The sequence below is a fragment of the Lissotriton vulgaris genome, chromosome 2_1 (genome assembly GCF_964263255.1).
Source record: "Lissotriton vulgaris chromosome 2_1, aLisVul1.2, whole genome shotgun sequence".
Lineage (NCBI taxonomy): Eukaryota > Metazoa > Chordata > Amphibia > Caudata > Salamandridae > Lissotriton > Lissotriton vulgaris.
Window position 1 is genome coordinate 827,020,201 of NC_141687.1, and position 15,142 is coordinate 827,035,342.

The following is a 15,142-nucleotide window of genomic DNA, read 5'->3' on the forward strand; positions in this document are numbered from 1 at the left end:
CAAACCTGATAACATTATGATCCTTACCCTACCCTTCACTACACTGCTTAAAATATAAAATTTGTTTTTCAATTAAGGAGGGGTAAATAAGGAATGGGGGGGGGAGCTTGTAGGTAAATATATTTTATTTTTTACTTTGTTTTGAGTTTTTTATTTACAGCAGATAGAAAACTTTGTCACCCACTGTCGTGATGTAGCAGCAGTGATCAGCTTTCAGAATCTAAAATTCATGCTACTTTATCTCTGCGAGAGCCTTGCATAACAGCTATTCTCAACAATCGGAACATTAGGATGTTTCTTACCTTGCCTCCGTGCTTGTGTTTTTTATGGTGGCCATGAGGACCACCGTGGGGATGACCACCATGGGGATGACCACCATGCGGATGACCACCATGCGGATGACCACCATGTGGATGACCACCATGCGGATGACCACCATGCCCATGATGAGGTGGCTGGCCTGGATATGGAGGTACACATCCGCCTGGATACATTCCTGGTGGCGCGTGTTGTCCATGTTGCCCACCTCCATGACTTCCAGGGTAACCAGCAGGGTAACCTCCCATTGGCGCTGGTGGCATACCAGCCGGATATCCTGGATATTGCTGCCCAGCTGGGTATTGACCTGGATATGCTCCAGGAGCAGGTGGATAACCCTGAGGATAATGTGGTGGTGCACCAGGCATACCTGTTAAAACAAAAATATACCAGACTGAAATCCCTTTAATACTTGGTGTTCTAATAAAGATCTTCTCTTGAAGCATTTTATGAATCCCCACCTAATATAGCCAGGTAGTGATCTTTGACCTTTCCCAGACACCCGCTCACCCCACTACGCCTGATGTGCCCAGCAGACAAAATAGTTTTTTGCAGAAGTACTTGATAAACAATTTCAGAGTAAATCATGTGACAAAGAAATGCCCTCGAGAAAATGACCCCCTACGTCCCAAATATACAAAAAAGACTTCACACTCGGGAACACTAGCACCGTGCCTCACTCATGACGAGCTCAGCTCGTCATGAGCCCGGAAGGGGTTAAGACATGGGAATCGGGCCTCAATGACCGTATAACCTGGCTGCAAATTGGGTGATACAGCCACCAACACAGTTGACCATATATTTGCAGATTCTGGCAACCTTTCACCCATTACTAATTGTGATAAGTGGTAAACATGATGGAACAGACTACGACATCATGCCTACTCACCCTGCGAGTCATTAATGTACATCAATATAGCTCCGCCATTTAGAATGTTCTTGCAATGTCTAGAAAAACAGCAATACCATTGTTTATTTTTATTTTGGGGCGCTCCAAAATATTGAGTGAATAAATGTGCTCAAATTCCTTGAAGTATAAATAAAACGTTGAAATTATATTTAGTGCACTCCAAAATACTGAAATCCTTTGAACTATAAGCACTCGGTTGAAAATACTGTTTAGTGTTGTAAAAATGAGGAACACATGGTTCGTTCAACTTCATCACCTGCGGTTGAAACTCACATATGGGTAACTTTCAACTCTACCCAACAACTCAGGCAACGCAGCAATACACATGCGTGAACCTGAACCACGCCCTAGTCCTCCCATCAGGTTATCCCAAACAGGACACACGATGGCTGGTCATCTGTTACTATGACATGGCACCCAGGATATCTGGCTCGCAACATCAGATCCTTTTCTCTGCAGGCTTTCGCGCAATAATCAGGCCACACTGTTGTTAAGCGTAAAAGGCCATTTATTAGGACCAGGCTGCACAACATAAACCACAACAATAATCAACAACAACTAAATCTCACCCCAACGCCAAAACTCCATCCTCATACTCTCCTTTCATTCCACCTTCCGTTCTTCAACCTTACCTCCAATCTCTCTTCGCATCCTGGCACTACTCGCCTGCCACCAGTCGCCCCTTCCATCATTCACCCCCCCCCCCCACCAGAGGTGGGTGCGCCCGCTAGTAACTCCCCCACCCCATCCAAATACCGCCAACCCTGCAGCCCGTCCTAAACTGGCACGCTTTGCCAACCCTACTCCCAAACCCCAAAAAACTGTAGGGTGGGTGGGTGGCCACAGAAAAACTATCCCACCCAGCAATGCCAGAATGCAGGAAGAGGAAGTCTCCTTCCTCCCCCTGCATTCTTATACCCACCCCCCAACCACGCCCCTTACCCCAGCCTGGCCCTTCCCCGTGTGAAAGACCCTGGGGGAAGACTAGGCTGCGTCTTCGCTTCCCCTGGCACCCTCCCTTTCCTTACGCGGTCATGTGTCCCGCTAACAAAAAAGCAACAGCTGATCAAAATTGCACGCAGCGTCCAGGTAATTACGAAGACACCAGATCTTGAGCCTCCTAATCAAGCACCGCATGCCGCCAACAAATCTAATTTCCCCTCGTTCACCAAACAAGCAGCACTTATAAAAACAGCACGTCCCCGCTCACTCAGCCACCAGCGAGGAAGGAGAGGACGTTTTTAGGATATTGTGGGACAACATAGAGGCAGTAAGGGTGTGGTTGTGATGTATGCTTGAGACACCAGAGTTTAACATATAAGAACCCTGTTTTACACGAATGATGAATAAGCTTGTGTGTAATTACGTTACTTCACAAACATCTACTTTTATTCCTCCCTACTCTGTATGGAGAGTGTGACGACAGGGGTCCCTCAGCCCCCCTTCCCATGGGGCATTCCAGCCCCTGACTCGGGGTAAGATCATGAGCTGGTCTCACAGTACGTGTTTATTTGTAACATGTATGGGCGCCATGTTTGCAGTGACCCGCGTTTCACATCCACATGCATAATTATGTTAGTATGCAGTTTTCTGAATCTATACGCACACTTGAGCAAGCCCTCTTTGACACTTTTTAATCTTTGACAGGTCTCAAGGAAATCCCAAGCTTTTGGTAGAGATTGACAAAGGTCATACTACATGGTGGTTACATCTAAATCCGAGGAGATTAGGTAGGAGCCCTGATATCTCGCCCCGATGAATGCCAAAGACCCTCTGGACCTACACGGCAGAAACATGTTGAAGACACTGATGGGGATGAAGTACTAATTCACCAGTTCTCCACGCTTCATTTTTAATATCAAGCAAACACCAAACAAATAAATTGTATTTGGCGTTTGCATTGATTTTTAACCCCTCACTTTATCCTGGGCCCCCACTTAGTTCTAAAAAATGCCTCCCTGTCTCCAGGTGAAGACCCGCTCTCTACCAAACGCAGTTTCTAGAGAGCAAGGACTGCCAATGAGAAATAATGACACTTGGTGGTGTGTGAAGACAGTCCTTCACATTTTTTGAGATGCCCAGCACCTCACTTAATCAAGTGTAGTGCGCCTATTTTCACATATAGAATCAGATTTATTCAGGGTAGCTTTTTTGTGTGTACATAAAGAAATGCCACCCAGAATCCCAGAGATCCCCTTTCAAGTAGCATATACCTTAACCAGTATCTCCTGGGCTCACAACTTGACTGAACAAATTTACTGAGAATGCACTTAGAGGGCCAACTATCAAGCAACAAAACATTATGAAACACGTCCTACTATACTACCGGCAACATAGTCCAAACATGATATTCATTAGCTATTTCATCCAACAGTACCAATTTTGTTACACACATACCTATGCTGGGTAATAGCATGGGTACCATGCCAAATGTGCAAATATTCTGTACATTCTTCTGATCTCACCCATTAAATATGGTTCACCAATAATTCATTGAAGCAGACACATTCACCAACATAGCTAAAAGGTGACTAACAACCAACATGGGTCCCATGCACACGGTCACTGGAAACAAGCTGTACCTGCTGATTAGCCTGTAATTAGGGTGAAACTGGTCTATGGTTGTGTGCATACCGGTTCAGGGATGACCTGGCTTGGCAGTTTGGGCTGGACTGCTCAATAAGCAAAGGGGTCCCAGACTGGGAAAGGAGAAAAGATTTATAGAAAATAAAACCAATTTGAAACACGAATGAAAAAAACAGAAACGAATCAAAGTACGACGTTTTAATTCACAAAGTACTGGAAACTTCTCATTAGTTATAAAGTACACATCAGAATTTTGTATTTATATTTTAGAAGCAATTGTGCCCACATACGTGAAAAAGGGGGGATAGGGAAAGGGGGTGCTGTGAGGGGATTATGTGAAAAATGAAGAGAAAGAATCTTCATTTAGGTGACAAAACAAATCCAATTTCTTTGTTCAGGAACAAGAAAATTGGATTAGTTTTGTCTGGGACCCCTTTGCTTATAACAATTATCTACCCAGGTCCCTGTGACTTGGTTTTGGGTCAAACCTATTTAATATAACGGACTGCTCAATTGAGCAGGGTCAAGACTGATTTGCAAATAGGTGGGTTCTAACTGAGGTGACATTGTATGCAAAATGACAATGGATTAGGAAGCAGCCCAAGTATTTACCAATTTAAGTATTATATCCATTATGTTTTTTGTATACTTTAGTGTATCGCCCTAAGGGAAATGGTATGCCCAGATATGGGTCCCGTGCGCACTGTCACTGAAACCAATCTGTACCCAGCTGATGAGCCCATAATTAGGGCGGAACCGGTCCTGGGTTGTGTGTATTCCTGTTCAGGGAGGACCTGGAGTGGCAGTTTGTGCTGGACTGGTCCAAATGGTGCAGGGTCAAGACTGATTTGCATATAGCTGGGTCTTAACTGAGGTGGCATGGTGTGCAAAATAACGATGGATCAGGATGAAGCCCTGCATAAATACCAGTGACAGATTAATTCAAGCAATCCATCTATCACTTTTTTGTATACTCCAAGACATTACAAGCACTGTCTCTGGCCTTGAGCATTTCAGCTACAAATCGTTGATTTCCGGTGTGTTAGTATAATTAGTTCAATGAACGAAAAACATGATTACCACTCCCTGACTGCATTAGCCTACCCTCAATAGTCCATTGGTGAAAACAAGGTCCGCATTGCCCTTCAGGGTGGTGGTCATCCTTGACATGGGTGAAGTTACACCCATTTGTTTTGAAGGCATAGCAGCATTATTATGCATCAATCAATTGTCTACGTTTTTGATGCAGCTGCTGGCGTGCAGCATGTGACATCACTGACTAGAGCGACGGCCTGAAGGATGCCATTTTAAGGTGTGGCCAATCACACCTATACAGGAATGAAAGAAAGATCTGTACACAGTCAGTGACTCAAAGAAGCTCTTCAGCAATAAAACCATCAGGGTTGGACACAAGTAAAGTGTGCAGTCATCTACTAGCTATGTATCAAGCTTGTCAACAGACTCGGACTGTCCATTGGAAGTTCTACGACCTATGAATTACCAAATCTCCCCTGGGGCAGGAAGGTCCAAATGTATTTTTCTTCAATGCATTTTGTCTGAGGAGTCATCTAGAAAATACGACCCAAACACCCCAGGCTCACGACCTAATCAAAACTGTGAATCACTTAGAGGTTGATCATCTAACTCCTACAGAAATGACTGGAAATGACTGCAACAGCCTGCTAATCAAGGCGCAGAAGGCATGGTTACACACGCTCTTTTAGAGCGCAAGTTTTAAAGTTAACCAAAGTGGACTGGGTATTTCGGATAAGGTAAGATCTTTAAAGAATTACACAGGACAGACCGTGGGAACTGGGGAAATTCATACCAATTCTAAGATCAATGGGTGCATCAGTACAGTTGAGGTTTCCTGCCCTACTTAGGGTGATGTGGACAAACGAAATGTCTAATTTTAGAGACCCTAAGGAGGTAGGGACCTTTAGGGACCTTATTGATCAAATGAAAGCTCAGGGATTATCTTGCATGGAAGTTTGTTATAAGCAGCAGTTTGTGGCTAGTGAACTCATAGGGGTTAATTTACATCACACCCAATGTGGTTTAGGAGGGGTCCCGGGGGAGGGGGACACACAAGAAGAAAGTAATTTTGGTTTTTCACTGGGTGGGGAGCAAAATAAGGGGGAAAAAAAGAAAGTCCTCATATACAAATTTTTTAAAGGAAGTTAACCAAAAAGGATTAGCCTGTAATCAGGGTGTGGTCTCCTGGACTAGAGATGAGGGGCTTTGGTCTGGCTTAAATGACTGAAGTCATTCCAACCAGAATTTGTACATGGAATAACAATGGCCTCAGGGTAGCGAGTAGATGAAGGAGGGTTTTTCAATACCCAAGCTGATTTTGATATTATGATTCTACAAGAAATTCACCTCACAATCGAGAAATGGGAGGCGGCTGTTGCTAAGCAAAGAAGGATGGACTGTTCGCTTCATACCACGCAACCATATTGTACTAAAGGTGTGGCTATTCTGGTTAAAAAAAAAATCTGCCAAAGCAATCTTGGGTTCCTCCAAGACAGACAATAAGGGGCGTTGGATTTTGACAGACATTAAAATACGAATTGAGTGGGTGGTTCCGGTGGGATACTACGGCTCAAACAGACGAGTCAACTCACAGAACTATATACAATCACTTACTTGAAACAAATTTTCTGATTATGGGTGGCGATTTAAATATTTTACTGAACCCCTCTCTTGACGGTTCCAAGGGAGGTGGAGAATTGTACCTACAAAATGGGGCTCCCTGATTGAAGTCCTTATGGATGACCTAAATCTTGGAGATATTTAGAGAGTAAAAAAATAGGTCCGTAACTGGCCCTCAGAATTTTACGTTTCATAACAAAACAGTCATCGTTCTAGAATCTATTACTTTTTGATAGATTCTAGACTGATAAATCATGTTAGTGCAGTATCTCACATCACAGAACACTGATCAGATCACTCAGCAGTGCAGATAGACTTAAAATTTTCTAGTCAACCGGAAACAAGACAATGGAAGTTCGATAAAGATCTTCTTGAAGATGTTTCAGTAGTTGAACAGTTAAAGACTGACACCTTGCTCTTTTTTTAAGTGAACGATCTTTCAGCCCCAATGGAGGTAATATGGAATGCCTATAAGGCATTTATCAGAGGTAGAATCATTAGTATCACAGCTAAAATTAACAAGGAATTTAAAGAAAGAGTTAGGTTACTGGAAACCAAAATCCTTAGAGCCTCGCTTAATCAAGTAGCCAATCAAAATAATGTAGAACTGAGGGAAGAAAGTTCTGAGGTACTAGCTAAGAAGCAAGATATGTAGGACTATCAACAGTATCATTAGAAGAAGATGGGAAGTTAGTAAACTCACTAATTATGAATACGGAGAAGGGTGTGGGAAACTGATGGCCTGAAAATCTCGAGTCAAACCAGAAATGTAACCCCTCCGCTGCGTCGAACGTTACGCGCTGGTGCGGAACGTTCTATTGCACGGGTGGGGCCGGAACGTTCAGCGGACGTGCGCAGCACTACCGAGGTAGTGCATGCGACGTCCGCTGAACTTGCGCCGCACGGAAGGGGTTAATTAAGGAGATCTGTAATGCAGAAACAGGGGGTATATTTTCATATAGTGCCTGTTGGACTTGGCCCTTTTTCCCTATTTTTTTCGCTTTTGCCTCATTTTTCTCACCTACTTTTCGTTGGCCAATGCTAAGGTGCAGGTGCTCTCTTCCCTTAAGATGGTTGCCACTGACCCCTGCTACTGCAGCGTGGTCTTTTTAGGCGCACTCTAGTAGCCAGGAGCTGGCTGGAACCCTTAAACAATGTTGCAATGCCAGCCTGCCAGCCTGCCCATAGCTAGAATGAGGGAAGCTCCTGGAACCTTCCAGAACAGGGGATGTGACACCAACTGCCACTGTCAACTGCCAACTGTCGCTATATAAGGAAACGGAGGGAAACTTTCCTGAGAGAGTAGTTGGGGCATCAGTGACCTGGGGGAACCTATGCAGGAGACTTAGGCGGTAGTGCCTAGTCAGGAACCTATGCCACTGGGGGTGACAGGGTTTAGGCGCTGCCCACCAAGCTGTGTGAGGAACACTGAACTAGCCCACTGATCTGGCCCAGCAGGAGGGGAACCCAGGGACCACGTGAAGTGATTTACTGAGGAAACTGGACAAGCCTTCAACTCACACCCCCCCCCCCCCCTCTCTTCAAGTAACTTCTACCAAGGGCGTAGGATCCAGCTAGCGCCAAGAAGACCTTCTTACTGCCCACAGGACTGGTGGGGAATCAACCAGGTATTAGCGCTGCATTCCCCTTGAGAAGCGCTGTGAACTGCTAACTGCCAAGAGCTGTATTCCCCTTGAGAAGCGATGTGAACTGCTAACTGCCAAGCGCTGTATCCCCCTTGAGAAGTGCTGTGAACTGCTGACTGGCAAGCGCTGCATTTCCCTTGAGAAGCGCTGTGAACTGCTGACTGGCAAGCGCTGTGCCCCTTTTGAGAAGCGCTACTGCGTGGAGACCCCGTGTGGGCCCTGAGAGTGCTGCCTGAGGCGTGATGGAATTGCCCTAAAGCGCAACGAGGGCAGAGCGCTTTGACCACTTAATGCTTCTCAGCTGGGCCCCCCCAATCGCACTTCTGTCGAGCACTTCTGCTTTAGCCTTTGAGCCTTACTGTCATCGTTGCAGCCTGGCACCTTCTCCGCGACGTCGGTGCTGCATTCTGCACCCCCTCGGCGTCCCCCAGAGCCAAGAGATGGCCGCTGTAGAATCTGGTCAGGCCGCAGTAGGCCTCGTTAGGCCTGAAGCCGGGATGTAGCGTCACGTGACCGGGGCGCCGGTGTAATTCTGCCCCCGCCGTGCCCTGATTGGGTCCCTGAAATTGTACTCCGCGAGCCGCTCTGCAATTGGCGGTCGCTGCGCACCCTGGCTTCCTGTTGGTCCCCGGTCCCTGCAGACTCTGAGGGAGGACCGGGACTAAACGGACACTTGCGCGGGGGGCTCGCAGAGACTACCGGAGCCCCTGCGCACCCCCAACTTCACCGGAGGCTTAAAAAGGAGCCCGGGAGCCTAAAACACCACCGAGGGCACAGTAGGAAGAGCGCGCCTCCGGGAGTCATCTTACCTTGTGCTGACCCTTCGCAAGGGCCCGAACAGGGGCCGAAGAAGTGAGGTAAACCCTCGGGGAGGCTCCAAGTCCGCCCTCCCCGCGCGAGACTATAGTTGGGCCCCGTTGGCCCCAAGAGATACTGAGGACTGGACAGGAGTCCTAAGAAACGTTAACCCCTTAACAGGGCAAAGGTTGTTCTACTGTGGTGGCCTGATCGTTAAGGGAATTGTCACACTTCGCTCCTGAGAGTCATGTCCTGCCTATTATGACCAAAAGAAATGCTCATAACTAAGTGTTGAATTGCTTTATTCCAGCCTGATGTAATGCGCTGCATTTGCTGATAAATGGCTTATTTTTGCTGCCAGGAAATGTTTACCCTACCAGTAGTGGCTGCTGCCGAGCAATGAGATGTTATTTAAAAGTCTGAGAAGGAAATTCTTTGCAGGTGCTGACTAGGAGTAAGGTTGTTACCAGGCCTACCGTTATTTAATATTTATTTACATATTTATTGCTGAGAAATGCAAAACCTGCGTTTTAAAGGAACAGCAATGAGTTAATACTGCTGTGATTTTTGACTGCTCCGAGTCCAATTCAAGATAATTCAAGATAAAACTTATTTATTTGAATAAAGGATTCTGGTATGGACTCAGTTCTTGCGTGCACTTATTGTCTCAGTGGAGGAGTGTGTTGTGTAGCCACTTTACACCTAAGCTTCGGGTGCCTGCAGCTTTGGGTGCCTGCCGGCTCGGTCCAAGCTACCCCCCGGGGACCTGGCGAACCCAGTTCCTACAGTGCCAATATGAAAAAGGCATTTGAATTATTCTTTCAAGAACTGTTATCTGAAGATCTAGTGTTCCCAGACTCCCAAATTCAAACAATTATCTGGCTAAAGCTTCCTTACATCTATTTGGAGACCAGGACCAACAGTTACATAGGAAGCTTAAACTACTTGAAATAAAAACTACAATAAAACAATCTAAAAAGAGGAAGTGCTGCAGGTTTAGATACCATCCCCATTGAGTTCTACATTACTCTTAATGAGACTCTTGCCCCAGTTATGGAGAAATTATTTGATAGCATTTTCTCTAACAATTCTCCAATCCGCATCTCCTGGAATGAGTCAGCGGTTTCTTTGATTTAAAAAAGTGTGAGTCCTATAGACCTTTCTCCCTGCTGAATTGTGATTATAAAAACTTTGCACATGGGGGGCGTGGCTGAGCATGCAATGGTGGCGGACGTGCCTGGGTAGAGCTCCGTAAGAAGCTCCCCTACCATAGGCCATTTCTCTGCCAAAATCATCCGTTTTGGCCTGAAATCGCCAGCGAGTGTGTCTGAAGCACCCAACTCTCGACTGCCGAGGTTTGGGGCGGTTTGCTTCTACCGAGCCGCCCCGGAGGTTAGAAGTACTAGAGGCCCCACCTGCGGACGCTTCCAGCCGGCGTGGAGAGGCACCTGAGGTCGGGGTCCCAACCAGCCTACTAGGCCCTGTGGCGGAGAACAGCGTTCCAAACCTATCGGCGGACCCTAACCAACCCCGGAGCCCATGTTGGAGGACAGGAGAGACGCCTATGGAGCCGTGGTGAGATTGGCCCCCAGCCGACTGCCATGCAGAAGGGTTCGAGGGCGGAGACCGCTGACCACGGGTTACTACCGTGTTGAGGCTGCTGGATTTAACCTATAGTTTGCAACGAGAGGGCCCGAAGTGCGTCTCCCTTACCTAGCGGGAGCTGGAACTGACTACTTGCCCCGGATTGCACCGCTAAGTTGAAGGTACGACACCCCTGTCTGAGGCCGCTTCCGGTTGGCGTCGGAGGCTACCTGAGTCCGGGGACACGGCCTGCCTGCTAGGCCCTGCGGAGGCGAGGCGCGACAGATAGATAGGCGCCACGACGCCTTGGCCATAACCCTGCCGGATGCTGCGCTCGGCGGTGGGCGAACGCTGACTCCCTCACTGTGGCAGAGACCCAGGACCACCTGTGGTTTGGGCTAGGGGAGGCGAGACGCGGAGCGTGTTGCGCTTGGCCCCCCTCTGATTGACGAACGAGGGGATACAGGACTAGACTCCCGTATGCACTGGCGCCACGGACGGCGACACAACTAGGCAGATGGAGCTGGGACTCCCGCTGCCTTGCCCTGCCGCTTGCCCGACCCCGGCACTGATGCGCTTTTGGGGTACTTCATCGGATTGACCCCGCCCTGAGCCCAGGTATATACTGAAGACCTACCCTGCCAGTGGGACGTGGACGCGCTCTGAGCGCCACATCCATTGCACATAGTCCTGTGGTGGCAGAGACGGACCCTGAGGTTGCTTTAACTCTGCTGAGGTGCTTGCCCATACACACTGCGATCTCCCTCGCAACGGTGGTAAACGTGGGCCGGAACACAGACGGGGCTACGAGGTGCACGGGGAAGCTATGTCCTAAGGAGCGGGAGGAAAGGCGGTGGGGATCACTAGCTGGTCTCCCTGGTGTGTTACAAGCACTGCCTGCTGTGACGGATGGGTGCGTTCCTGGCAGATAGAGTCGCCCCTCTTGGATTGCGCCCCCCCCCCCCTGCACAGGATCCTTACACCGGACATCTGCTCGCCGCCTGGTGGCACCGCTGACCCTCTCTCGCGCCTGGGACATGGCGCGGTCGACTTGGGCTGGATTCATCTTCCAGCAGAACCCGATCCCACCGTGGGCATATCTACAGCGTTCCTACAGGACACAAGAGACTCAAGCTCCTTTGCAGTTGAACTGAGTCGATCCCAGGGTGAGCTGTTCCTTTGTGAGCTGCGTTAAAAGACTCTCCGTAACGTACCCTTGACTACACACTTCAGAACCTCAAACAAGAGCTGTAACCGGCGGCGCTCAGGAGAAGGGGAAGATGGCGAAGCAGGCTGAACAGGACCAAACGGCCTCCAAACTGGACACGATGTTGGCAGCAATGGAAAGACTGGAGGAGTCGATGCAACTGACCAGCGCCTCCTTAGAGACTAAAATTGACAGCGTGGCCATAGATCTGACGCACCTCCGAGCTGACTACAATAAACTCTGAACGGACAACTACCCTGGAGACTACAATGACAGATCTGACTCCCAAGATCACTCAGATGGACAAACATGTTCAAGATCTTCTTAACAGCGTGGAGTTCTGGAAGATCGCGCAGAGGATGTGGAAGGGCGGGCTAGAAGGAAAAACATCCGCATAGTGGGCCTACCGAAGCGGTGGGAGCCTAGAGAAGCACCGGAACATGTGGAGCGGTGGCTCAGAGCCATTCTCCCGGAGGACACCCTCTCGCAGCACTTTGTTGTAGAGCGAGCCCACCGTGTGCCGGCCCGACCTCCCCCTGAGGGCTCAAACCTGAGGCCAATGCTAATCCGCGTATTGAACTATCGTGATCGTGACACCATTCTATGTGAGGTTAGGAAGTTGTCCGAAGTCAGGGTTGACAACGCAAAAATTATGTTCTTCCCGGACTACACAATGCAAGTACAGTGTCAGCGACACTCATTTTTGGCAGTGAACCAACGCCTCCGCCGCCTAGCTCTCAAATATTCCTTGCTGTTTCCTGCTCGCTTACGAGTTGTGGCTCAAGACAAGACACACTTTTTCAACACCCCAGAAGCGGTTGAGGCTTGGCTCGACTCGGGCGTTGACAATGAACCTAGCGGGATGCCCCCGAGGATGCGGCACGACAGAGGAGCTCGATGGCGCAGGAGACCCTCAATGGCGAATTCGACGTGTGCAGAGACAGACGTGGGCACTACACCTGAACATCGGCAAAATGAACAAGAGGCCCTCCTCATGGTGGCGGAGATCAGTGGCTCGTTGACAGAGGACCCTGCCCCAGGAGCCAGCCCTGAAAGACAGGTGAGCGATGATTAGTACCTTTACGGATTGACGGACTCCCAGGTGTCAGTGGATCTTCCAGATGTTACACCACAGACCGCTGATCTGGTCCATTGACAATGCTTTAGTTTAAACGACCTGCGATTGGGATGCAGTGGCGCATCTGCGGCAGATGTGCTACTGGATCCATAGGTTGCTGATGAGCTGCTGGAGGTGTTACAATAGCCCAACAGCGATGTTCGGATTTGATTGCTGCGGACCAGAGTGCCAAACCTAAGATTTGTACCCTGTCATGGACGATCCCGCTACTGGTGAGTCCCGGGATTGTATAGAGGGGGCGGACGTACCCCCCAGAGCTGAGTGCATACGTGCACCCTCCCAGCGCAGCTGCCGATCACTTGGCTCCTGACCTGCTCGGACAGGCTGACCCATATACTGGGAACTCTCGCTGTCGATGGGCTGTATAACAATGACTGCCTGTGGTGGGGAGTCTACACCCTCACCCCGTTTGTATGAACCCTTGGTACACTTAATACTACAAACTCAGTGAACCCCCCTTGAAATTACTGACTGTTAGTGCTCACTAGAGCGTTTGGACGACAGCACGTTCCGCTATCGTCCTTTTGGTATTATGATTATGTTTTCTAAGTTTATGAGACTAATAATATTTTCCTTTCCCTCTGATGTGTGCTTGCGGGGCGGTGGGACTGTGCGGGCGATGCACTGGGCATGGTATGGCAATTTGATCTGTTGTGTTGCTGGTTGGGGTGTTGCGGGTGGGTGGTGGGGGCAGGGTGTAGGGAGGCGGAGTTGCAATGTCTGCGGTTACATTTTTCACCTGGAACGTGCGTGGCATGCATACCCCCTCACGACGTTACCAGGTATACTCATCTCAAGCGACACCGGGTGCAGGTAGCGCTGCTACAAGAGACAGCACTGCTACAAGAGACACACTTGACAGCACAGGAGACGCACACACTGCGCCGCCGGTGGAGGGGGCAATTGTATGCCACAGGTTTCTCAGCATATGCGTGTGGATCTCTGATGTGGATTCGCCCAGGGGTCCCCTTTGCTCTCACTCAAAGTAAAATAGATACTGAGGGCAGATATGTGATACTTCAGGGTAGACTAGATGGACAGCAGATAGTTATAGCCTCTGTGTATGCTCCTAACACTGATCAAGGGTTTTTTTCTTACGCGATTATCGACAGCATTAGCGCCATGGCCAGGTGTCCCGCTCTTGCTTGGGGGCGACTATAATTGTGTTCTGGATGTCAAGATGGACCGCTCATTTCCCCCATTGGCAAGTGCGCCGATGATCGGAGCATCTCGAGCGTTCGCTGACTGGGCAGCACAGTGGGATCTCCACGATGTCTGGCGTAGTTGAAATCCCAATACGAGGACCTATTCGTATTACTCAGGTGCACGCACACTACATGTCAGACTTGACAGATTCATGTTATCTAGTGACCTACTACCCCATGTCACAGATTCCTGCTATCTGGGTCGCACTCACTCAGACCACAACCCTCACACTCTTGACTTTGCCTGGGAACGCCCACACCCACCGATCCCCACGTGGAGACTCCAACCGGATGCCTTACTAGACGCCCCATTCCGGGAATTACTCTCGACTCGCATTCTACAATATTTTGAGGATAATACTGACACTGCGTCCACCCCACAGGTTGAGTGGGATGCGTTTAAAGTGGTGACACGTGGTCATTGCCTTGGCACGGAGGCGGGAATGAGACACCAGGTGGATAGGGATTTGACGAGGGTGGAATCCGCACTACTGGTCGGCGAGCAGGGGGCAGCGGAGGGTGACGATACGAGATTAGTGAATGCCCGCAACCAGCATGCGCAACTTCTAGATAGACTGAGGAACTTAAACTATGCTGCACAATCGGCGCGCACACACCACACTGGGGACAAGCCAGGCAAGCTCTTGACTTGGCTGATACGACGAGCCACTCAAGCGTTACCGGTGATGTAAATCCGCACCACACAAGGTACCGTGGTATACACACAGAGGACCATACACGAGGCTTTTACGGGTCATTATGTGAATCTGTACCGCTCCCGTTTGCGAGCCACTGGAGAGGATATCTTCAGGTACCTATCGGAATTGCCGCTACCAACGGGCACTAATTCACAATGCGATGATCTGGGCGAGCCACTCGCGGCGGAGGAACTTTGGGCTGTTATATTCTCCCTCTCCAACTTTAAGACCCCAGGCCCTGATGGCTTGCCTGCGGAGTTTTATAAGGCCTACTCTACTATCCTCATCCCTGAGCTGTTACGGATATATACGGCGGCGATAGCAGATGCTGCTCTACCACCCACTCTAAACGAGGCGAACGTGATCTCGCTTTTGAAGCCTGGCAGGGAAGGCTCAA

The 15,142-nt window shown here is 49.0% G+C and overlaps 1 protein-coding gene across 1 annotated transcript in view; it reads right to left on the reverse strand.

The window, feature by feature from the left end:
* Positions 1 to 15,142, reverse strand: part of LOC147731229 (uncharacterized) — a 54,624-nt gene that overhangs the window by 16,796 nt on the left and 22,686 nt on the right. Inside the window, exon 3 of the mRNA XM_086958708.1 lies at positions 303 to 688. Coding sequence (XP_086814834.1) covers positions 303 to 688 — 386 coding nt within the window. The remainder of the gene's footprint in view (positions 1 to 302; positions 689 to 15,142) is intronic.